Source organism: Laccaria bicolor, genomic scaffold (genome assembly GCF_000143565.1).
Source record: "Laccaria bicolor S238N-H82 LACBIscaffold_2 genomic scaffold, whole genome shotgun sequence".
NCBI classification, from domain to species: Eukaryota; Fungi; Basidiomycota; class Agaricomycetes; order Agaricales; family Hydnangiaceae; genus Laccaria; species Laccaria bicolor.
The window spans coordinates 383,773-408,903 of record NW_001889873.1 but is presented as its reverse complement, the minus strand read 5'-3'; the positions used below and the strand labels follow the sequence as shown (position 1 = coordinate 408,903).

At 47.9% G+C, this 25,131-nt stretch overlaps 5 protein-coding genes across 5 annotated transcripts; 2 read left to right on the top strand and 3 right to left on the bottom strand.

Moving 5' to 3' along the window:
- Positions 1-9,803: 9,803 nt before the first annotated feature.
- On the bottom strand, positions 9,804-10,398 carry LACBIDRAFT_305072 (uncharacterized protein; the record flags this gene model as incomplete). The annotated part of the gene is made up of 2 exons (XM_001874421.1): positions 9,804-10,329; positions 10,382-10,398. 2 exons carry the CDS (start codon positions 10,396-10,398, stop codon positions 9,804-9,806), a joined length of 543 nt encoding a protein of 180 aa, XP_001874456.1.
- Positions 10,399-12,456: 2,058 nt separating this feature from the next.
- LACBIDRAFT_305071 (uncharacterized protein) lies at positions 12,457-13,089 on the bottom strand (the record flags this gene model as incomplete). Its single annotated transcript, XM_001874420.1, has 2 exons — positions 12,457-12,858; positions 12,910-13,089. The coding sequence occupies 2 exons, from the start codon at positions 13,087-13,089 to the stop codon at positions 12,457-12,459; spliced, it is 582 nt and encodes a 193-aa protein (XP_001874455.1).
- A 6,410-nt stretch (positions 13,090-19,499) lies between these two features.
- LACBIDRAFT_291972 (uncharacterized protein) lies at positions 19,500-20,431 on the top strand (the record flags this gene model as incomplete). The annotated part of the gene is made up of 6 exons (XM_001874998.1): positions 19,500-19,599; positions 19,652-19,981; positions 20,017-20,115; positions 20,194-20,229; positions 20,285-20,296; positions 20,382-20,431. The coding sequence occupies exons 1-6, from the start codon at positions 19,527-19,529 to the stop codon at positions 20,429-20,431; spliced, it is 600 nt and encodes a 199-aa protein (XP_001875033.1). The 5' UTR covers positions 19,500-19,526.
- A 922-nt stretch (positions 20,432-21,353) lies between these two features.
- Positions 21,354-22,517, bottom strand: LACBIDRAFT_291971 (uncharacterized protein; the record flags this gene model as incomplete). The annotated part of the gene is made up of 5 exons (XM_001874419.1): positions 21,354-21,563; positions 21,623-21,747; positions 21,813-21,902; positions 22,028-22,243; positions 22,368-22,517. The coding sequence occupies 5 exons, from the start codon at positions 22,515-22,517 to the stop codon at positions 21,437-21,439; spliced, it is 708 nt and encodes a 235-aa protein (XP_001874454.1). The 3' UTR covers positions 21,354-21,436.
- Positions 22,518-23,544: 1,027 nt separating this feature from the next.
- On the top strand, positions 23,545-25,039 carry LACBIDRAFT_305067 (uncharacterized protein; the record flags this gene model as incomplete). The annotated part of the gene is made up of 6 exons (XM_001874997.1): positions 23,545-23,667; positions 23,720-23,753; positions 23,811-24,008; positions 24,069-24,188; positions 24,238-24,423; positions 24,528-25,039. The coding sequence occupies 6 exons, from the start codon at positions 23,545-23,547 to the stop codon at positions 25,037-25,039; spliced, it is 1,173 nt and encodes a 390-aa protein (XP_001875032.1).
- Positions 25,040-25,131: the final 92 nt, after the last annotated feature.

Below are 25,131 nucleotides of genomic sequence, written 5' to 3'. Positions count from 1 at the left end.
CCTAAACTTTCCCATGGCCAAGACAAAGAAAGGTTTCGTCATTGTTCGAGATGATCACAGTGACGAGGACATAGTGATCCCTCAATCTCGCACGGTTCGGCTCTCTAATCATGGCCGAAATCTCATTCAGACTGCTCGTTCACCACGAAAAGGGGCGGCATCCTCAAATCGCTTTCCTTCGCCCGTTTACGAGTGGAATGCGAGTATCGACTACGATACCGTCGACCTTTTACCGGGGGATGAACTTGAGGAAGAGCTCGGCGCGGAGGTGGAGGACTTACCTGTAGCTGCCAAGGTAGCCGCAAAACGCTATCCCACATCCGTGAGTGTGGTTGATTGCACTCGATTGTGCACTTCTGACAACTTACAGGATGATCCTCTACGTGAGTGGGCTGGGCAAAGCAAGTCAGATCCCGGTTATCGGGAGGAATATCTGCTGGAGATGTTGAGGCTAGAAGGACGAGGCGACGTCAGCGCTGAGGTGGAATGCATGTCTTGTGCATCCACAAATCCTGGGATATACCGTTGCGAGGACTGTATGGGCCGGCTTCTAGAGTGCTCGAGTTGCTGCGTCTTCCGTCATCAACTGCTCCCCCTCCATATCATTCAGGTGAGCATTTACCCGCTCTCACTCTCGGTTTGCTGAATTACGTATAGAAGTGGAACGGGTCATATTTCGAGAAGATATCATTAAAGTCCATGGGCCTTCGTGTTCAGGTTGGCCACACCAATTCAACTTGCGTTAGCCCCCAACCTGGCCATAAAGATTTCACCGTGCTTCACACCAACGGTCTGCATCACGTCGCGGTCGATTTCTGTGGTTGCGATCAACGGATGATTTCGAACCGGCAACAACTGATTCGAAGCGAGTGGTTTCCCGCAACCGTCCACCATCCCCAAACGTGCGCGATGTTCCGATTGCTTGAGCTGTTCCACGTCGTCACCCTGACCGGAAAGCTCTCTGCCCACGAGTTCTACAAATCACTTGAATACCTGACAGACAACATGGAGCTGAAGATCCCTAAGGTGAGTCAGATGCTGTTTCTTGCTTGTGTTGAAAGTCACGACCATCCCTTTGTTTCAGACGCGTTACAAGTCCCTTATGCGAATGATTCGCGAATTTCGCCACCTCAAGTTATTGAAACGACATGGCCGGGGGAATATCAAGAATGGGCTAATTTCGACTGGCCGGGGGGACCTCACTACGATCTGTCCTGTATGTCCTATCCCTGGCATTAATCTCCCTGAAAACTGGCGGGATGTTGGCCTGGAATGGAAGTATGTTGTTTCCTCGCGGCTGTCACCATCCAGGCACTAACATTAATCATTCGTTAGGTTCCTGTACGTTCTGATCGTCGCCATGGATGCGAATTTTCGCCTCAAGAACCTCATGCGTTCAAGCCTGAAAAAGGACCCTGGTCTTCACACCGGTTTCGCCTATTTCCCCGAAGATGCACCCTATCAAAAACACATTCTCAAATATGCCACACAGAAGGATGTGAGTAGCAACCGCTTCCTTGATCATTTGACTTGCGCTAATCTCAAAATGAAGATTAGCACGTGTACCGGCTTCAAGACTCTTGCCAATGCTGAGACTCAATTCTCGGCTGGCTTGCGTTCTACAGGTGTAGGAATGTGCGTCTGCGCACGACATGAAATTGTTCGTGCTGGCGGAGTTGGGGACCTCCAAAAAGGGGAACGGTAAGCTATATCAAATAACAGGGTTTTGTGGAACCTAACGGCGCCCTAGATACTGTAACATGGACTTTATCCTTCTTTCTGCACTCACTCCACTCCTCGTCGCCGCCGTCTTCGTGTCGTATGACATCGCCTGCCAGTTTAAACTAAAATTTGCGTCTCGAATGCCGAAGCTCCCCGTCGACCTCCATCTACCGCCATCCGTGAACGTGGATTGGGGGATACCAAAGTGTCACTGTCCCATGCATAAGGTCCCTTGCCAGGCACCCCATTCACTGAACTTGAAACCTGGTGTCAGCCGAACGGACGGCGAGGGTATTGAGCGAAGTTGGGCCGAGTTGAATCGCGTGGCCAACAGTACCAAAGAAATGGGTCCGGGATCCAGGCACGATACACTTGATGACCATTTGGGTCATCATAATTTCCGTAAATATGTTTCGCTAGGTATGTTTTTATTCTTCGTTTGAACCGTTCTGATGGCGTTATCACGTAGGACGTACTTTACACTCCCGTCTCCTCCTTGCGATACCAGAGCAGAAGCGCCAACAGAAGATTTTCGAGGATTTTACGGCGTCTCTGACGGAGAAGGGCGAATTGGAGAAGGAGTGGACGCAGACAATACTCGATTGGGAGAAGGATCCCAAGAAGACAAATCCTTATTTGTCAGTAGTGGCCCGTAAGTATAATACCATTCTCATTTGCCATTTCTTACCCCCGGTTTCCAGACGCCTCTCAGGACCAGGTGAAGAAAACATTACTCGAGGAGGAGAAAAATGCAGTCACGGCTGGCACGCCTCAGCTACATGAAACGGGACCGACGGCTTTTATTTCAATGGGGCTGATCATCGAAGAATCACAGTAAGTCCACAAATTGTATTTGATTGACATCGATCACCAACAGTTTATTAGACAACGGATTGTTTGGGACACTAAGCGACGGGAGGAGTTTACAACTCATAAAGAAAATGAGGTTCAACGCCGCCGCCTTCTTCTCCTCCGCGAAATGAAACGGTTCCGCAACCTCCAGGCCATTTACATGCCTGCGGCGACGGTTTTAGCTGGCGAGCACGAAGCTTCACAACGAGAGATGGTCGAGGCCAAGCGGGACAGTGTGGAACCAGAGCATCAACGCCTCTGGCTGCCTTCGGCCCTTCCAAGCGCTCAGCGGACGCACAACTGCAGCAAGGTTTTGGTCGACATCGAGATCAAATTACGGGAGGCGCAATGCTACGACATATTGGAGAAAATACGCAACGTCCAGCGCGGTCGCTTATCGTTCATTGGCTTTCAAAATCGAAATATCCGAGGCCAGAACCCAAACACGAGAGCCAAGGAAACCCTCGATCATCTTGAAGACAAAACGAAAGCATTGGCCGTGAAATACCGAGCCGCACGCAAGGCCCTGATGGAGCTATTGGGTCCTGGGGATTGGGAGAGGAGCCTTCGGATACTAAGAAACGGCAACCTCACCACACCTGACGGGATGGAGATCAGTATCAATGATCCAACCGATCCAATCAACCCTGCTGGACAAGAACGTTCAAAGAAACAACGCAAAGCAGCCAAGTTGGGTTTGGGTCAAGGGAAGAAATCAGTGTCGTGGATTTGGACAACTGCTGATGCGATTGGGGACGGCAGTGATGCGGTACTGCACGAGGGTAAGTAGACTACTTGTTTAGCATGAACATGGTTGACTAATAGCCGCTCGTTTGCAGCGGTTCGTATTGAATGGGCAAAAGCGAGGGCTCGACATCTAAGGTGGACAGAAGAGGTGCAGTTACTGAAGGAGGAGATGCGGAGGGTCCGGAAGACATTGGAGTGGAAGGTCGAGTGGTGGAATGAACGCCAAGGGGGATGGCCAGGTTTAGACAATCCAACGCGCGAAGGGGTGAGGGCGTATGCGAGCCGTCAGGCTTGCATTCAGCTTTCCCTTCACCAGCGCTTCACCCGACTATGGGAGAAGCCACTGGTACCATTAACTAGTGAAGAGGAGAGCAACGAAGGCCCTGGATCATCGGTCAATCCAATATTAGAGGCCCTGGTAGAGGAGGACGAGGAGTAAATATATTCATTATTTGCATCTATTTATCAGAGGCCCCGAAACACCAAATGACATCCAGATTCAGTTTGTTGCATCCAGCTATTCTGGGCACGGAGAAGCAAGGGAAACTCTTCTAAAATGTATAAAAATATCTACAGATATATATATTTGTGGTTTCTGGGCTTCCTTTGCAGAGGAACACGGGCAAGGGACGGAATGCTTTCATTTGAAGCCAACGGAGATGTTTGTTGACATGTATTTATCAGAGGCCCCTACATACCAAACGACATCCAGATGCGGTTTGCCGCATCCATCTATTCTGGGCACAGAGAAGCGGGGGAAACTATTCTAGGATGCATAAAAATATCTGCAGATCTATATATATATATATTCTGGCCTTCTTTTGCAGAGGAACATGGCCAAGGGACAAAATACTCTCATTGAAGCCAAAATTGTATTTGTTGTTTGTTAATATTGACAAATCAGCTGGAGAACAAATACAGAAACAAATACAGAGAGGCAATATATCATGTAGGGTGGCCTGCACCAGTCCACATCCCAAAGGGCCTGGATATTTCCATCCCCTATGCAATAGGCATGGGTGGATTAGTCCAATATATAAGGCATAGTCCTACAGCCATGGGTGGAGAAGCTGAAAGTGAAACGGAAGCCTACTGATGATGTTAAGCCCTCTGTGGAAGAAGCTAGGATGGCGAAGCGGCGTTGTATGAATGGGAAAAAAATGGTACCTTGGGTTGTGGGTGTTCCTTGGCAAGCTACCTTCCCTCAGAGCCTCTTTGACACCGAACTTTGCATTGCTGTACCTTTGCCTTTTTTCCTTAACAAGAATCTGAATATCTTGAATGTTGAGGCTTCTACTCTGCCTACGACGAAGACTAATCCAAATCCTGGGGAAACGAAGGGTACTGTTATTCTTGACATTGAGAAATTGTCTGTCCGCTTCGGGAAGGAACTCTCCTTGTCTTGCAGCCAGTGGACAGAGGCTGCTGGTAACATGTATTTATTTCAAAAGGAACGTGATGAAGAGGGCACTGGCGAGGCTCATAGTAACTGGTATAATGATCACTTCTGCTTCTATACTGCTCAGGACACAAAGGACGACCTTTACGAGGCCTGGAAACCTGATGAGCTGAAGTTCCATCAGGAACATTGGGCGAAATACGGTGAATTTGACGCCGCTCGTTATTACCAGGCCTACAAGCTGTCCGAGAAGCAGCGTGAAATGATGGCTGACATTCGTGGGATGATGGGGTCTGAACCTACCAAGCCTTCTCTCAGCGCGACGTTTGGGAAACTCACGCCACGAATCACTTCTCGCTCTTCTCAAACATGGCCTTCACAGCCCTTTTCTTCAGGCAGCGGCAAGTCCTCCTCCTCGACACCCGACTGCCTTATCTGCACTGAGCGAGGCCACGACGCAACTCAACACGCCGATAGCACCGTCGTCATCAAGTTCAAATCTGACGGCAAGCCAGTATGGTCCAAGTACAGTGACCATAACCTCCTCAGCCCCGACAACCGAGTCATTTGCATCAGCTGGAACCTTCGAGGCGACCGTGGGCACCCATGCTCTCATAAAGACGAGCGCGCCCATCTCTGCTCCTTCTGCGGGAGTAAACGCCATCACGCCTTCGCATGGATTTGCCGTTCCAGACCCTCAAACTGATGCTTTCCTTCAGGTGTCGCTTTCTCTTCATCTTTCCTACTCCGACTTTTCCTCTTCCATCGTTCCTCGGCCCCCTCTGGCTTGTACCTCTTCTGAGGATTCCCTTCTATTTCACAGAGTCTTGCACCCATATAGTCCCGACGCCTTCGACTCTCTACTGCGCAAACACAACCTTTTCGACAGCTACCCTCTCCTGCCTTTTAACCTGCGCTTCGGGTTTCCTATTGGGCATATGCCCTCACTTCCTCACACCGTCATCATGCCCAACAATCCTTCCATTCTTTCTTATCCCGATACTGTTTCCGACTACCTTGCTAAAGAAGTGAACGCCGGCAGGTTATCAGGCCCATTCTCTCGCGAGGTTGCAGAAAAAATTTTGCGTGGCCCCTTTCAATCTTCATCTCTCATCGTCTCTGTTCAGCTGCAAGAGCCCGGGGTGCCCGACAAGTTGAGGGTTTGTCAACACCTTTCCAAGGCTTCCAAGTCACATGCCTCTGTCAATTCCTACATCCACAAGGATGATTTCCCAACGCACTTTGACACCGCATCCAAGGTTGCTGAGATCGTGAGTTTTCTCCCCTATTCTGTTTCTTTTCCCACCTTTCTTCCTTCTTGTTACACATCTCCTTTGTGTTTCGTGCATGGAGATGTTTTCTTCTTAGCGCTGGCCTTGCGTCCAGTCGCTCCTTGGGTATTTTTGCTTCATGCAAGTTACCTAGTCCTCTGTATCATCCTTCCTCTTCCGTGCCACTGGCACGGTGATTATCTTCCACGTGTAAAGCGTGATGATTCCTCTTCCGCGCGTCGAGCGTGATGACCCCTCTTCCACACGTCGAGTGTGATGTTCCTCTTCCGCGTGTTGAGCGTGATGACTTTCTCTTTATGCACTCGACGTTATAATGTTGCATGTATCATCTTTAATTTGCCATGCATGATATCACCTTTCTTTCATGTTTCATGTGTTTTGCACGTTATCTCATCTTCACCTTCCTGTTTGATCTATCTTTCCTTCTACATCTTACTCATGTTTCTGGATCTCTGCGTAGATTTCTCATGCACCTCCTGGAACACAAGCGTGCACCCTTGATATCAAGAAGTTCCATCGGACCTGCCCCGTTCTCCCATCCCACAAACCTTGGCTAGTCGTCCAAGGCACTTCTGACGACTTCTTCATCAATCACGATCATCCGTTTGGAGCTGCTTGTGCCAGCAGTAATGCTGGTATGATTGCAAACGCCGTCGTTGACATTTGGAGAGCTGAAGGGGTCTTCCCAGTGCCAAAATACGAAGACGACCTGAAGGCTTTCCGATTCCCTTCGCCATCCGGCCTCTTCGTTGATGGCGATTTTCACTATGACTATGACCGCGACGATATGCTTCGCCACATCTCCTCTTTGGGAGTACCTTGGCATGATGAGAAGGGTGACGAACGCTTCTCTTTTGTCACGACGTTTATCGGATTTCTCTGGGATATCCCTCGGAAGCTCGTTAGCTTGCCGGAAGGAAAGAGAAACAAATTCCATCAACGCGTCCTTCAATTCCTGACTGACTTTGACGGCCGACCTTGCCATTTACGGGATGTTGAAAAGATCCACGGATCTCTTTGTCACATCGCTTTTGTTTATCTTGATGGTCGCTCCCACTTGCCTTCGCTTTCTAACTTTGCGTCTACCTTCCATGGTGACGAATTCCTCACAAAGTATCCCCCACACTCCCTGATTACTGACTTGAATTGGTGGTTGGTCAAACTTACTTTGCGGGGGGTATCTCGGTCCCTTCACCCTCTTGGTCCTTTATCAGATCTTGGGTTGTATGTTGATGCCTCTACATCGTGGGGTATTGGCATTATCATTGGTGATGAATGGGCTGCCTTCCAGCTTTCGTCTTCTTGGAAGATTGAAGGCCGCGACATCTGCTGGCTCGAGACTGTTGCCATCGAGCTTCTTGCCCTTGTTTTGGAGTCCAGAGGTCTTCGGGACCTTCACCTGCTTGTCCATTCTGACAACCAAGGCACCATCAGTGCCCTTGATAAGGGCCACAGTGGCAACATCTATCTGAATCTTGCAGTTCGTCGCACACATCTCATTCTAATGGCTACCTCCCTTGTTTTTAAAACTGTTTATATTGAATCTGAAGCTAATCCAGCTGATCCTATCTCGCGTGGGGAACCAGGACCTGTTGGGAAGCAAATCTTCCCGTTTTTCATGCTCCCTGATGAGCTATCCTCTTGTTTTGTTCATGCCTAGGTTAGCCTTCTTTCCTGACACCATTTACTTCCTCCTTATTCTCACATCATTTATTTAGTCTCCAACACCCTTTTAAACCGGCGACGCGTGTTGTCGAGACGACTGTGGGTGGTTCACATCCTGTTCCTCCGCGCCCCACATGTCGTCATATTCTCTTTACTCCTTTCCAGCCTCATATCACACCTTCCACACCTGCTTCGACATCACCTTCCACAACTACACTGGAATCGCTATCTACAACTATGACATCGCCTCCCATAACTACTCTGCAATCACCATCTACAACAACTGATTATTTTACTCTCCCTCACGACGTCTCACCTCTATCGTCCCGACTCATCAAACCCAGGAAACCTCACACCAGGCGACAAATCTCTCAAAATTCTTTACGCCCTCATGTCGCTGCTGCGGATCGCTTGTTTGCCTGGGATACACCCCACGCTGTTCGTCACTGACAGCACCTTATCGCTTCTCTTCATCCACACTTGGTCAATAGTGCTATGATGTCCATCCGTGGGGCATATGCACCTAACACCAAATCCACGTATGCTGCCGGCGCTCTGCGCTTCACCCAATTCTGCGATACATGGGGTATCGATGAGGAAGCGCGAATGCCTGCTTCTTATCCCCTACTCTGTGCCTTCATCGGCGAATATAAGGGTAGACAAGCTGGGAATACTATACGCTCCTGGTTGTCCAGTATCCGTGCATGGCATGTCGTCAATCATGCCCCTTGGTTTGGAGACGACGAATGGGTTCACCTGGCCTGGGTGTCTGCAAACAAAGAAGGGACAAAACATCAACGTCCTCTCCGTGCCCCTGTCTCCATTGAGCACCTCTTGGCTCTTCGCCGTGCTCTTAACCTTTCTACTCCTTTCCATGCAGCAGTCTGGGCCCTCGCTCTGTGCACATTCTTTGGCTGCCGACGGCTAGGCGAACTAGCTGTTACCACTGCTGCTGCATTTGATGAGAAATATCACGTCCTTCGCTCCGTTATGTGCGCTACCTTTCCTTTTTATATATATTCTCTTATATTCCTTTAGGATCACTTTCCGCACGCTGCGAGATGGTTCCTCCTCTGCAAGCTTCCATATTCCTTGGATGAAAACTACGAAGGAACTCGGCGCCTCCATAATCCTTACTGCACGGAACGACATCCTTTGCCCTGTCACTGCACTGAAGAATCATCTTGAAGTTAACTCATCCACTGATCACTCTGCCCCCCTTTTCACTTATACGACTGCTTCTGATCAGTCGAAGATCCTTCTCAAACATGAATTTCTCAATTTCTGTAACCAGATCTGGTCGTCCGCCATGCTCGCCCACATCTTGGGCCATAGTTTTCGCATTGGCGGCGCTGTCGAACTTCTCCTTGCTGGCGTATCACCTGAAATTGTAGCTGCAACAGGCGGTTGGACTTCTCTCGCCTTCTTACTTTACTGGCGTCGCATGGAAGAGATTCTTCCTATGAGTACATCAAAAGCATACAACAAGTCCCACCTTGACTCGTTGGCCGCAATCTTCGAACAGTTTCGTATTAACAATAAAATCCCTTCGGCGCTCATTGTCGCCTCTAACGGGAACCTCGTTCTGTAATCTACCTGTATTTATATCGCTTCACAAAAAATTATCTTAAAACTCCTCTCCTGTACTTGTATTTTAATTCACGAAATTTCTCTCCCAGAGTGCCGCTTGATTGGGTAGTTCCTCTGTGCTGAACCAACTTGCTTGTTGTGAGCTTCCACTCTGGTTGGTATAGCTAGTTGTTTTGCACACAATCGAGCTTTCAGACGCTCAGGTCTTGCCCATCTTTCGGATCTTACCATTATTATTTAAGATCCAATTTGAGCCAGCTGGGCAAGTCCTAGGCACACACAGGTTATCCGTGTCTACGGATTTCTTGCATTTAAATATCTGTTGTATTTAAATACTTCCCTCCTTCCTACATCTCACAAAACACTAGAGTTATCTCATTCCGCGATGAGCAAGCACAAGGCACGAGTGCAAGCTCATTATCGGATAAGATAACGGCTGAGCGTCAGAACGAGATGGTTTGTACTCATAAGTACAAACACTCATGTATGTCTCCGAATCCTAGACAAGGAGAACTACATTCTCCTTGTCATTCAGATTATCGTTCTGACGCGGCAAAAAGAGTCCTCTCAACCTCAGTGAAATTTTCGAACCCACCCACCATCCCTCTTAGCGTCTGTATAGCTAGTTGTTTTGCACACAATCGAGCTTTCAGACGCTCAGGTCTTGCCCATCTTTCGGATCTTACCATCCTCGTGGTATGGTCGAAAATCTCCAACAAACGCGTGTCATCCACGGCCGGATCCCACTCCGTCCTCAATTCAGGTGTAGTCAAGACCGTTTTCCAGGGTTCCAGCGACACCATATCCTCGCTTGGGGTGGGCACGTCCAACACGATCCTATAGACCTCTTCGCCGGCCTTGCTATACGCGCGATGGACAATGACATCTGCGAGCTCTGGGACGGACGAGACACGTGCTTTGCCTTTGCCCTTGGAGGAAGAGGAAGAGGAAGCGTCCTTGGATGAGTTGGACATGCATTTCCAGTCTGAGGAAGGGGAGGTGAAGAGGTGTTTGAAGTAGGCTTCGGCATCGTTCAGTGCTTTGTACCATGTCTTTTGTAGTCTATTTTATTGTCATTGGGGTTGATTTTAGTGGGGTAAGGTAAAGAACTGACTGTGAGCCATCGGACATTGCTTGACTCGGAGTATGATAAACTTTGGATGTGAACCTGGCTTTAGCTCTTGAGTCAAGAAGGTAAAGTCATGGCGTGACCATTGAGCTTCCTGCCACTCTCCTCGATAAATCATGGGCCCTGGTGAGAGTCATGTTGGAACTTTTCTTTAGCGAGTTCTTTCGATCACGACCGACGTTCGATTTATCAGGATTTATCCAAGCTTTATCTGACTATTGGCGTTGGCCGAAGCAGCGGGTAGCAACAACTCAACAATTCCATCATCTCTTGAATTATCTTACGAACTATGTAAGTGTACTTGAAGCCTCAAACTCGTCGAGATTCGATGTTGCGCCGTCCAATGTGAGTTTCCGCTCCTCATGGCCTCACACCTCGAATGAAGCTGACTCATTGGTCGATCTAGGACAACTGGGTCGAACAGCTCCCTTACATTCACATCACTCCGGACGCGACGTATCTCCACTCTGAACGCGCTGCCGGAGAGCTCTTCTTTTTGCTCAGCAGTCACCACGGATTTTCACCTCCGAAGGGATGTACAACTCGATGCCCATAATCTATCTGCTCATATCGCCGGTCCGTCGTGTGAAAGTGCCGTGACTATGCCCTCTTCAAATTACCAAAATGTTTCCAATCATAGGGGGCAACCCGTGCATCTCATCACCGTCAGCTTCAAATCCAGTACTCAGAACCACGTAGACGTGTAGAGCTGCTTCGCGTGCAACCGAAGAAGCGGTTGTGCTGTTAGGTGAGTTGATTGGTGTATGAACTATGTATACTTATCGCGGGTTTTCTATCAGGGCAACGGCGCTTGTGAAGTACGCCATGGAATGTCGATTTAGATGCAATCACTTCACCAGCTACAAGCCCTTAGACACCTGGATACATACACGAGCCATGACGTCGACAAACTAGAGCCACAAAACCTTCGCTCTGAGCACTCGGTCGGATTGAGGAGTCAAGTGATACATTGTCTCTGCCTATGTCACACTTCCCTAAACCTGACACTCCTGTGCAGACTGGTCACTTCTACTGGCACAATCACTGCCAATTCTGGCTTACAGGAGGATCATGTATGACTACGTTTGACCTTTTTCGGTTGATTCTTTCAAGGCCATCAAATGGTACTCTATCTCTTCTGCAACTCGAAGTCATGCTCACTGTCGCTCTTTGACGGCGCAAGTGCTCTTTGGCTGTCAATCCACTGAAGATCATGCTTGAAACGCGCCAGAGCAAAGCCATTGACTCTACACGTAGAATATTGAACTCCAGCAATGATTTCGATCAAATCGATCGGTCTATGTATGTATGTACTATGTATGTCTATGTGCTGTATGTGTGAAATGATAACCAATCTGAGTGCTCAAGAACGGCCATTTGGCATTCATGAAATGAATTGTGCCTGCATCTACTTTGGAGATAGAGCGTACCCCAACATGCGTCGTGTCACCCACCCAAAACGCGAGCTATGTAAGGCTGAGTGCAGATCGTTTTTAATGACCAAGTCCTGCCGATATACCCCCTCGCATCAGTAAAATTACAAGTCCGGCTTTAGCCGCTTTCACCGCTTTTGAAAGCATGAAAGCATGAAAGCGTTTCCGCTTTTGGAAGCCCAGGCCATATTGTTTGAAAAGGGATTTCCGCTTTCAAAAGGGACAAAAGGGGCTGCAAGTGGTTCAAAAGGGGACCATGAAAGAGGTGCAGCTTTCAAAAGGTGACTTGAAAGGGGCTTAAAAGTAGGCAAAAGTGAATAGATTTCTGATATTTGATGGAAACAATGGTAGTAATTACTACTAGAACGACGCTAACCCTCTAATGTCCTCGCTAACTCGAAATCAGACTCGCTGGAAGGGGTTGTGGCCTGGGGAACCATTGCCGCAACAGTCTCGCCGACCCACTGCAAAGCTTGACCATAGTCCCACCATGCTTGCTGTGCTGTGATTGAGGAGTTGTGTAATTCAGATTCGACGTTGCGCAGAGTTGTTCAGCTGGATGGATATCGAGAGTCAGAAAGGAAGGGGGGGAGAGGAAGGAAGGACGCACTCAGGACGAGTCATTGTCTAGTAGTGGCCAAGGCATTCCACGGCATCTGCTCGTCTGCTCGTTTCGAGTGAGTAGGCATTGCGAACGTGCTTTTTGAGCCAGGCGGTGCAGGCTTGACGTGTCGCGGGTAGAGACGAGTAGTAAAAAAACACCCACCAGGCCGCCTTGACCAGATGCGAAGAGACGTCGTCCATCATCACCGAGGTCAGGAGCGCCTTGTCAGGCAAATGCGTACTCACAGACGAGGGGAACACAAACAACCAAGCGACGACACCCCATCCATATCCCGCACCTCCACCATGATGCGCGTCCCCGGGTTCGGACCAGGGGAGAAGGCTTGATGCTCGTGGTCTAAGGGTGCGAGGTCGGTCGGTGCTGAGCGTAGTTGTAGATGTGGTCGTGCAAAACCCTACGGAGGGCTATGCATGCACTATCAGTCCTCCTTCAGTAAGAAGAGAGGAGAAACTTACAAAACGTAAGCAATGGTCTCTCTTCCTCGTTGTCCGACTCTGGGACAGCCTCAAGCGGTGAGGCCAGGAACGGGATCTGTGCAGTGCACGCTGGTCATTCGCCTGTGCGACTTTCGTTTCGGAAGGGCGAAGCGACCTGAGTGGCGTGGTGTGTGCTTTGCTGGTAGCTGAAACCACCATGGGCTTGTGATGCGACGGGAGTGGCGGGGCTTGGGTGAGGCGGGCTGCTGCTTCTGGAATCGAACCTGACGACGGCGATAAGCCACGTCGATGTCATCATAAAAGGATTTGTGCTGGCCAGACACATACCCAATCGTGAAGACATCGCGCGCCAGAGGAGGGGAAGGGAGAGATGTAGTGTAACGGAAAAGTTAACAAGTCCAAAAATTTCCAAATTCGGATGTTCAACATGTTGCGTGATCGACAGCCTTCAACAAGTCTTCTTCTGATTTTGGCATGGAAAACACATCTTCTACCTCTTTAATCCTCACTGAAAATTCATTATTAGATGATAGATCTTCACCCCGAATGCTACCCTATAAAATATATTGATCAACAAATTTGAAAGAGGTCCAAAGGGGGAAAGACCCAAAAGGGCGGGAAAAGGTGCCTTGAAAGTTAATTGAAAGTGATGTGAAAGTGAAAGTGCCTGGAAGTGAAAGTGAAAGGGGTTGTGAAAGTGACAGCTAAATGCAAAACCCTAGACACCTCGCCGAAATTTCTTGACTCCGCCTCGCTTTGTGCAAACAACCATTTGCGGAAGGAAGCGAGCACGAATGACGCAAGTCCTCCACCAACTCAGGTATATGTCATGTAATGGAGTGCTCCATGCTCCAATTGAGGTTATTATTGAGCCAAATGCAGCTGTTTGCACAAAGCGAGGCGGACACCAGAAATTTTCGGGAGGTGTCTAGGGTTTTGCATTTAGCTGGAAAGTGAAAGTGAAAGGGGTTGTGATTCTACTGATGCGGCCTCTTTAGAAGATTATGAAGGTTAGCTGTGGACAAAAATAAATTTTTCTTGAAACCCATGAATTTTTCACGAAGATCTTCAAAGATTGTTGAAGATCTCAGAAGATCTTTGAAGATTGTTGAGGATCTTTGAAGATCTTTGAAGATTGTTGATTTTCTAAGGCGACAAATAGTCAAGAATCTTGAAGAATCTATACTTCTCCAACAATTGTCAAAGATATACTAGATTGCTAAAGATCTTGTATATATTCAAAGATCTTCCATATTCTCCAGCACTTTTTGTAAAGAATGGAATTCATTTCAAAGATCTTCAGCTTTCTTTGTCTCTCTTAATTTTTGGCCGGCCATGGAGAAGGGCATTATGTAATGATCATATGATCCAGTCACAGGAACACACCAAGCTTTATGTCTGCATTTGGAAGTCCGGTGATTCAAATGAATCGGTAACTTGCTGTTCGATGGTATGATGTCATAGCTGGCTATCTTCCCCGATCTTAGGAGTCTTGAAGCTTTTATTCATAGTCAATATGGCAGAGAGATCTCATAGTGCTTAGCTAAACCAGCAGAGTATAAAAGCCAGAAGCAGCATATACACCCCATCCTCAAATTCCCAAACTCAGTATTGCCCTTGATTCCCCTTTTAAAATCAAACCCTGCATAAATCATACCAGGTACGTTTGAGGGACAGCCTCCAAAATAATGCATAATTAAAGGACAAACTCACCAACTATGCTGGAGGAGAGTGTTTTGTGTTTGTGTTGATGAACAAGATAGCCAGAGGCTGTGCCAGCAACCCTCAAGCTTGAGGGCAATGACATCATAACAACTGGGCATTTACAGCAAGTCGCTGGTTATGACATTATCTAGAGTATTACTCCTATCATCCATATTTTTTGATTGCCTTGAGAAAGATTTGGAGGACAGTCTCTGCTCGATTGTTGTCGCTGATGCCATTCCCAGTGATGAACTGCCCTTTTCCATCAATAAAAGAGTGGTTGACTATACCAAACCAAATGAGGCCTGTTTTCAACAATAGATATTAGAAGTGGCACGAGCTAAGACATTCATGAAACACACCATGCTGACCATCATGATGCCAGAGTGAATTGGCGCCAGCGACTTTGTATACTTTACGATGGATGCTGCGATCACCAAAGCTTCCAGGGGAACTGTGGACACGCAAATAAGAAGCAATTATACACTCTTGTGTTACGCGATGCCCACTAGCAGCTAGCTGCCCAGCAATCATACGTCGGCCAAAGGCAGGAAATATTTCCAGAATATTTGTGATTAATGCATCAAGCTGAGCATCTGTGATGTCACTGGATGATTTGCGGTTGGATTGTGTATGGACAGATGTTATTTGTCCATCTGGAAGGGTATGAGATATGAAAACTGGCTCTCCAGGTGAAACAAGGCCCTGTTCAAGTGCCCTCTGACGGATTGTACGTGCATTGCATCCAAGAACTGGCTGAAGGCCTGATGGTCCACAAAGATTCAGGGCCTCCTGAAGAAAGATAGAGTCAATCTCAACACGAGGTTGTCCTCGCCTGCCATTGCTCGAGCGAGTAGAAACAACAAGAGAGGCTCCCTCCTGAGGATCAGAAGATTGATGACACACTTGATCAAGTGCTGCAGCCATTGCATTGATGCTCTGTTGTAGAGTTGCATACTCTGCACTTGGAAAGTGGTGCTGGTGCTGTTAATGTACTTAGAAACTTTAAAACCATCAAAGCATTTGCAAGCTCACTGGCTCAGCTGCCTGAAGCAGACAAAGGGCATCTGTCCGCTGCTCGGAAAGCCTGGCAGCATCTCCAAGTTGGGTTCTTAGAGCAGTTCTCACCTGGTCACTCAGGACAAGATAAGCAGCTCTGATGTTTTTCAACTGCTCAGACTCAACCTCAGACATGAAGTAGAGTGATGTGTTTAGAAATTCAAGTTTGCGCAATGTTGAAGAGCGGTGGTCACTAGAATAGCAAGCCAGAAAGATCACAATGACATTGCCAAGCATAGGATACCCCTGAGAAAAGTGCCTGTGCCTGTACAGGCTGTACATCAATGCCTTGGCCCAATAAACAATTAAAAACAAGATGTCAAGATTCTTCAAGATCTTTATAAATGTAGATAATTTGTTGTCCTAATTTCTGCAATATTCTCAAAGATTCTTGAGGATTATAGACGACATTAAACAGCAAAAAGCAAAGATTGTTGAAGATCTTCCATTGAAATTATACCAAGGGAAGGAAGAATCTTGAAGATCTTATCAAAGCAAACAACTGACAACAAACAGATGAAAGGTAAAAAATTTGAAATCTTTGAAGATCTTTGAAGATCTCTGCCTCATATTTTCATATGGCTAATTTCTTCAAAGATTTTGCAAGATCTTTGACAATAGTTGAAGATTTATTGAGAAAATTGGGTCTACGCATTAAAAAAATTATTTTTGTCCACAGCTAACCATCAAAGAAGATAGTATAAACAGTGTTTTTCTATCTCAAATTCTCACGCAAATATCCCTGATCATCATATGTTTCTCAGCTCTCTTAATGTCTCTGTCTCGAGCTATGTCGACCTATTCTGGTACCTTGGATCACAGTATGTTCATGGCGTTCTGCTTAGACATCTCAACCCAGACGTTTACTTGATAGGCGTCGCTCGGTCACCCAAAACTCCGCGGCGGTGAATCGTGGAGAGCCAACGTCAGTCCACGGCGTCAGATTCAACACTAATAACTCTCAGCAATTTCATATCAGTGGTCCGGTTATAGAATCAGCCCCCCGCGGCCAGCCGCCACCAATTATCACTGTCCCAGATCAGTGAGAATTTGCACTTCAACCAGTGGTCAGACACTACTTACAATGATCTAGAGCGAGCAAGTCATTGTTTGCTCTCGTCATCGGCATTAATAAGTACAAATCCGAGCCTCTGAGGGGGTGTAAGAAGGATGCTAAGGACGTGCGCGACTATCTACTTGAAGACTTGAAAGTTCCCAATTCACATATCCGCTTCCTGACTAACAAGAAAGCCAAGCGTGTCGACATCCTGGACGCGTTCAAGGAAATCCAAACCGACAAGCGTATCAAAAAGAACGACCCGATCTTGATTTACTTTGCAGGACATGGCGACGAAACTGACGCTCCGACTGGCTGGCCTTCTGGAGACGTAAACAATCAGATACAGATGATCATCCCGCAGGACTACTGCATCGATCCTGGAAAGGAGGTACACGGAATCCCCGATCATACTCTCGCAGCGTTACTGAACGGAATAGCGAATCAACATGGGGACAATATAGTAAGAAATTTCTCTTGACCTACCCTTGATATGGATGACACAAATCTCGTTTAGACCGTCATCTTCGACTGCTGCCATTCAGGCTCCGGGACGCGAGGAAGTCGTAACATCCGCGGCCTTAGCGAACGTATGAAACAATCTATACCAAAGGACCTTGACCGTGATATCTGGTCTACCGCCAGCGGGTCCCGTGGATCGAGCACTGCACCAGAATATACCAGAAGCGGATTAGCCAACCATGTCCTCTTGGCAGCATGCTCACAAAAAGAAAAAGCGCGTGACGCTGTCAATGGTGGGCCGTTCACCCAAGCCTTCCTTCCTACTCTCAAATCGGTGGGCGCGGATAAACTTACATATGCCTCTCTTCTTGAGAGAATGGACAAGATACCATTGTAAGTCTACCCAACTGAGATATCTCCAAGACTAATGTCGTTTCCACAGCCAAAACCCCCAGTGCGAAGGGGTGAACCAAAATCGCATCATTTTCGACTCCAGAGCACCTACAACGGGACGTGTATGTTTTCCTATCAAGATGAAGGACTCAGCATACGAGATGCAAGCCGGGTCTGCACATGGTGTCACAGAGGGTTCTGAATTCAGTCTGTACAACGACAGTCTCACCATTGACGACTCATCCCCCCTCTGTGTCTTCGTTGTTGCTTCTGCGGCCCACATTGGCCCATTCACCACAACACTGAACAAACATACGTCCAGTGCTGCCGTCACCCCTCTTTCCCCACCTTCTTGCGTTTTGCAAACGAAAGCCGGGAAACCGGAGGATCTTCTAGTGTATGCTTCGCTCGATGAAAGGCTTACCAGATTGTATGAGACTTTGGTGACAATGATGGAGGAGTTCCATCCTAGTAAGAGGCAAATCCGGCTTGTCGAAGAGAAGGAAAAGGCGAGACTCGGCCTTTCCATTGTGGACAACAGAATAGCGTTTGACAATTTCGATTCGCGTCTCGCAGAGTACGGTTTGACGCGTATGCCTCATACCGTAGCAAACGACCCGCAGGAAATTATTCCTGTCCTTCATGGCGCTGCCCATTTCTATTGGCATCTTAACCGCGAGGTCAAAAATACTCTCGTCAACACCCACATCGTCATTGAATGCAATACCCTCAAATACACAGGTGATTACGATATATCGGGAAAGCCAATTCTGGAGGCGACTGGGGACAACCTCTTACAGCTCGACGGTGTCATTGACGTCGTTGCGTCAGAGGGGACGATGTACGGATATAAAATTACTAACGAAAGCAAGCGCGATCTCTACATCAACCCCTTTTACTTTGACAACACTGACTTTAGCATTCGTAAGTTATGATATTTACTACCACTGGACATCGTTAAGCCCACCCCCTTCTCCAGAAACATATTACCAATCACCAACAAGCGGTAAATTTGAAACCTATCCCACCCTCACTCGAGGTGGTGGCTCTCTCACCCTCGGCTATGGCTCTAGCGGGGTTAACCCATTCACCTATTGCCTAGAGGAAGGCACCGACATTGACGTGGGGTATTTAGTATTCTTCATTTCCTTGGAGAACGTCAATCTCTCTACTATCCCACAGGAGACGCTGTTTGAGGGTCCGGGACGCAAGTTTGTGCAAAAGAAGCTCCCTGCACAACCAATTTACGGCACTATCTTGGTGCCCATTGTTCAGCGCCGTTATCCAGACCAAGAAATTGCAGAGCTGGAATCTATCAATGCCAACGACTCGGAGACGAAAGAGAAAGATGCGTTGGCGCGAACGGATGAACTTGCGCAGGAGTGTGCCCAGCTCCGCGCGACAGTGACAGCACAGGGCAAGAGACTAGCCCACTTGGAGTTGCAACTAAAATTGTTGCAGGAAGCGCAGGAGAAAATGGCATCTGAGCTAATTGGCAAATCTCATGATCATACGTCCAGTTCCACTCCCTCTTCACACAGCAAAGACGGTGCAGATTTAGCATCTAAAGATGAAAAGTCAACGGAAACCACGGGTCCTGACTACGGTGCGCCCTATCCCGAAAGCCCGACTTCTGGCTTCAATGCCCTAATTCATTCACGCAGTATATTACCGTCTATACACCAAACTTGGCGCTTTCGAATCAAATCACCCTCTCTACAAGAACGACCGTTTCATTGGTCGCATTCCAACAAAGTCCTTTTCCCCTCCTCATACCGTGGCGTCTATCAAGCTGTCCCTGTGCGGACTTGAGGGCCTGTCGGAGCCTGACAAGGCGCTTCTCTTCACACCGCTCTCAAGCCCAGCACCCAAAGACGACTCTGCCCACCTCTCTTTGGAGGGTCCTTCAGGGCCAGGCCTGTCCGAACAGCAGCCGATCGCGTTGGTTGTCGAGTCCGAAATGAGGACCAAGGAGGTCGCCGCGCAGTTGGAGAAGCTGCCGGAACGCTCTCATGATGCCGAGATCCATTACGGCAAGTCTCGTCGACGTCTCTTACTCATATAATGCACTCATCAGCTTGACAGTTTACTATCGCGTTTACTTATCAGGTGGAAAAGGAGATGAAAAGGCAAAAACGTCCTTTGACAAGAGTGATATTTCGTTAGGACGCATCAACACCCTCTTCATCGCTCCCCCTCACACCGCTGGATCTTTGAAAGCATGCATCGCAAAAGTTGAAGGCCTTCGAGTCACGCAGGGTCATGCGCTCTACAAGGATAAGGATATACTAATGAGCGACACCGACGTCATAACCTTCCAAGATAAAACTTATCCAGGTAGTGATAAAGGCAATCCCGTTGCCCTTGCGACCGATTCAAAATTCACGAAACGCGCTCAGTTAACGTCGACTTACAGTGAGTAACATTTCATGAGATAATGCGATTCTCAGCCTTTTCCACCGCAGACTACAAAGTATTATTTTCTCCCACCTGGCTATCAACAAATAAAAATGAGATCGTTCACACGGACGGAGTTATCGTCACTGATGGTATTTCTTTCCTTTCCTACCACTTTGTCAACCGTCTGAAGTAGACGCTTCAAGTTGTTGGAAGACAGTCTTACCCAGTATACATGGTGATTGATTCGAAGGGTCGAAAAGGATGTGAGTCTTCAATTTGCATTCGGGTTACTAGGTCGTTATTGATTTTCTTTGGCAGTTGTACACAAGGGTGAGTGGTCTCCTAACTCTATCAGAGTGCTTGATATCCATCGTTTTGCTAGCTAAAATCACCTTGATTGATCGCTGAATATCAGAGCGTGTGTCTGCTTTCGGGATGGGAATTGTCGGAACTCAAGTGGGCTGAGATGGTACCGGTCCCATAGATCATGTACCATTAGTAACGAGGACTCACCGATTATGAAGAACGGCATCGTGCAACTTGCAATACCAACGGTTGACGCTTTCAGATGTTCAGTCCTGCTCAAATATTCAAATCGCAGCTATGCAACTTACGCTCGTCCTCCCACAACGTTCGCGACCATGGATTATTCTGAGCGGAGAACGGAACGGGATACGTCTCGTAGACTTCTTTAGCGAAAGCATTGGCAACCCTCATCGCTGTCGTCATACATAGTTCCTTGGCTACAAGCCCCCGTCCGAGATTGGTCGGAAGGACATCTGGATACGTAAATGACACCAGCCATGTTGTCGGCAAACTGGAACCACAAAACCTTGACAAAACCTTTGCATTTAGCACTCAAATTGGCCAATTTCAGCAGTACAATTATTGTGACTTTGGCTTACAGGAGGGGTCATGTATAGCTTAGCTACCTCTGAACTCTTTCGCTCAAAGTTCATTTTACTACAAGGTTATCGCGGGGTCAACGCAGGGTACTGTGCGACTTTCTCGATTGTAACTCATGTTACTTATCTTGATGTTATCCTACGTTCGCAGAAAGTACAATCGGATTGACTACCAGCGTTGAGTCTACGAGGCAGACCACTCCCCTCCTTGAAACAAAGGAACGGTAGAACGACCCTTCAACCGGACAGCGGTGAAGAAAAGGGCAAACATACTTTGTCAATGACAACATGAGTTGGGTCATTCAATGGGGATGCACATTACTTACAGGCTTTGTCGGAGCCTTATCCCCATGTGAAGTGATGGTGGGGAGCACTCAGCATACTTTTTACTCAAGATCGAAGGTACATCGTCAGCCAACATGTGGGCGTGGAAATTGCGTGGAAACCGTGACGGATATCGCAATTCGTGGTCAAAGGTGTGAGATGGGGAAACAGTGAAAGGATATTGCCGACTCATAGCTAAGTAATACGTGGATGAGACCTCGCTCTCGATACACAGATAAAATCACATATTAAAAGGGAGGAATTTGGTAACCAGCCCCGCTGGCAAAGCTCCAACCACAGGGCCATCCACATTGAAGTCAACGTTCTTGAAATCAAATTGCAGGCCGTTTATGGGTAATCCATCAAACCTTTTAAACCCAAGTAAGAAACGGCAGAAGTTGGGTTTCATGTGCAGAACTATACTTACTTCACATTGGCTGACCTAATTGCGACACTGACCTTGGGATACATTGATATGTCCCAAAGTGAGGTCAACACGTTCTTACAAAGTTTTGCATGTGTCCGGTCTGTTTTCCCTTCAGCTACACCTTTCTTTGAATTTGAATTCAGTGAGCCAGTCGTCGTTCAACGGTAGAAGAAAAGACGATAAAACGCACTTCTACGGTGAAGTTGTCCAAACCCCCTTCGAGAAGGTCATCTCCTCCAACCGTTGCGACAAAATTGAGCTTCACGATTTCCATTTTGAACTGTTGAAGAGGATGTTCTAAATAGAAAACGAAGATGTCAATTGATTACTTGTGAACCTGAGATACATATGCCCACTGATGGTGATGGTATAGTCGGCGTTACCTCCGAAAATGCCTAATCGCACCCAAGCAGTGATACCTGTGACGCCCAGCGTTGCGATTCCCCTAATTTGCGCCTTGAGTTCCAGTGCTGAGGTCGTATTGAGGATAAGAGGGATATCGTTCTCGGTAGTCAAGTACTCCTTGAAAAACTTCGTGCCATCGGAATTGAGATTTGTCCCGTTTTCAAAGAAATGGGCTTCAAGCTCAAGCTCGCGGCTACCGTTGGAAAAATCTAATGTCTGGTTGATCCGTGAGTAAGGGGAACTCCTAAAGAGAATACGATCCCTTCCCACCTGACTTTTGATTCTACCGATCTGTCATCTAATGAGCCTTTCAGAAGAATCTTACATCGTAAATGCATACCTTTGCGGTCCCGTACTTGATGGTAGCCTCCACCTCTATGGGCACAGGAATGACGGAATCCGTGGTCGCCGTGAATATACCGATCATGGCCCTTGATTCAACACGGTCAAAGGTGAGATCATTTAGTTCGACGACGGGATTCTTTGGCATGATGGCTAGGCTTGAGAGGGAATGCAGAAATGTGGTCGATGAGATGGGTGGTTTGAGAAAGAGCACTTTGAAGCCTGGTATTTATATTCAATTGGTTGATCTGTATGTAAAGCTGGCGAGTCACAGATCCGATCCAACTCCTGCTGTACGTTCTTATCGTAGCCTGGTTCGGAGCTGTCCGCCTGAACATGAGATTCTGAAACACAAATTCGTGAGATTACTGCAAGGTTCACTTCTGTGTCTTCACAAGACCCAACGCTTTAAGTGCGTGCAGAATCCGATCGCACATCTTCGATTCAGATAATCAGTCTCTTCAGAAAAAAAATCAAATCTGGTCACAGAATCTTAAGTTGAAACGGACACGCACATACGTGTGTTCGGGGTGTGAAACGCCACTAGTCTGCTGAGTACTGAGGGTTCCAGCCACTGCGTTGGGATGAGCCCTGCAGGTGGGGCAAGATGGACGTTTAGAGCATTTGATGATAGAAAATCACCATGTTCTGCTTCCTCATGGCTTCCTCACTGACGCCTTAAGTTTCGATCAGCATTTCTATAAACAGACCAGGAGATATATTCGGCGCTTGGAAGTCACAGCACTTGTGAAGCATGTGAAGTATCGGCTGGGGTGGCATTGAATCAGATTTCCCGCTTTGACCTCTCTCCCCCCGCTCCCTCCGTCCCCTCTTTTACACATTTCCCTCTCTTTCTCCTCTCTTCAGCTTCCGCGCCGTTGAAGCTCGTACTAACTCCCCCTCTCCTTCTTATCTGGCCGGTTTAGACCCAACCTCTCGCCTTCACCTCCTTGCCCTCTTTTCCCGATCCCCATGTAAACTCCTCCGGATGCGTGAGCAAGAGGAGTTGCTGGGGCTTGTTACGCATGCGTTGGATGTTGGTGAGGGGTGCGTCGCGCCAAGAACGAGGGAATGGTGGAAGAGGAATGTGCATAAATTGAAGTCGAATTTTCAGCGTCTCCTGAAATGAAAATTCAATGATGACTCATCTGACCCTCACTGTCATATACTGATCAATGTCGCTCGACGACGCCGCTGACTCTCAGCGCGTATTGAGTATTCAGTCTCACGTTGTCTTTGGCTATGTTGGCGGGAAAGCAGCCGTCTTTCCACTCCAATGTCTAGGCTACGATGTCGATGTACCTTGTCTTTTTCTCTTCCAATCCACCCAACTAACCTACACACTCTCAGGTCGTCAACACCGTTAACTTTTCTAACCACTCCGGTAAATTTCTCCCTCCTCCTTCTCATACCACACCACTTACCTCGTCTACTTTTGCAGGGTACGGTCGTTCTGGTGGCACAAAAACAACAGCAACAGAGCTAAACAGCATATTCGAAGGAATGGAAACAAACGAGCTCCTCATGCCCACCAGGCTCTTGACGGGCTATATACCAGGAGCGGAGGCCCTCACAGCCGTCGCACAGCTCGCGCAAAAGTTGAAGGCGACGAAGGAGGGATTGATATATCTTTTGGATCGTACGTCCTCCCCTCTACACTCGGATCATCAATCAAGGATTGACCTTGTGTGGTATGTAGCTGTAATGGGCGACGCAGGCCAACTGTACGTTGCTGCGGACGTTATCCCAGTATACAAGGACCTATTACCACTGGCTACGGTCATAACACCCAACTGGTTCGAAGTCGAGTACGCTCTCTGTTACCCTTCGCTATAAATAACCTTTCTCACCCACTCTTAATTCTACAGTGTTAACAGACACAAAACTGAAAGACTTCCCATCACTACACACCGCCCTCCGCATCCTACACGAAAAATACCACGTCCCACACGTCGTCATCTCCTCTATTCCTCTCAAACCATGGCTACTCGCCGCCCTTCCAGAACATATAAAACCAGACGCGAATTCTGTAGATTCAAATGAACACCTCCTCTGCATCTCCTCCTCCTCTGCATCTCCTCCTCCTCTGCATCTCCTCCTCCTCTGCATCTCCTCCTCCTCTGCATCTCCTCCTCCTCATCATCTCACTCTTCGAAAGATCGCCTACGTCCATCGATCGTACACGCCCAATGCGTCCCCTTGATCCCAGGATACTTTTCCGGCGTCGGAGACCTGTTCTCCGCTCTCCTCTTGGCGCGCTTCCATCCTACAAAACCTATCGTTAACGGGTCTTCTAACCCTGGCACCGACATTCCCAACACTATCCATCAAAACACCACCACAACCGACGGCATCCTCACCCCCCTCACAACCCCCTCCACCCCCTCTTCCTCCTCCTTCTTCTCAAGCACACCCCTCTCAATAGCAGCCTCCCTCGCCCTCCACAAAACGCACTCCATCCTCCTCTTAACCCACTCATCAGCCCAATCCCTCCCATACGAAGAAAGACAACCGACAGATGACGAGTTGGACGCGTTGGAGCCGTTGAGGAAGACGAGGAGGATGAGGGGGCGGGAGTTGGCGCTTGTTAGAGGGCAGGGCATTATACGTGGAGATGTAAAGGGGCAGGGGAGGCAATTGGTTTTTTGGGATGGGTTTTGGGATTTGTAGGGATGATTTGTAGACTTGCCATTTGGTTTTGCGTTGACTCTTCTCATACTCTCACTTTCTACGCACACGAACACATCAATCATAGAAAAATT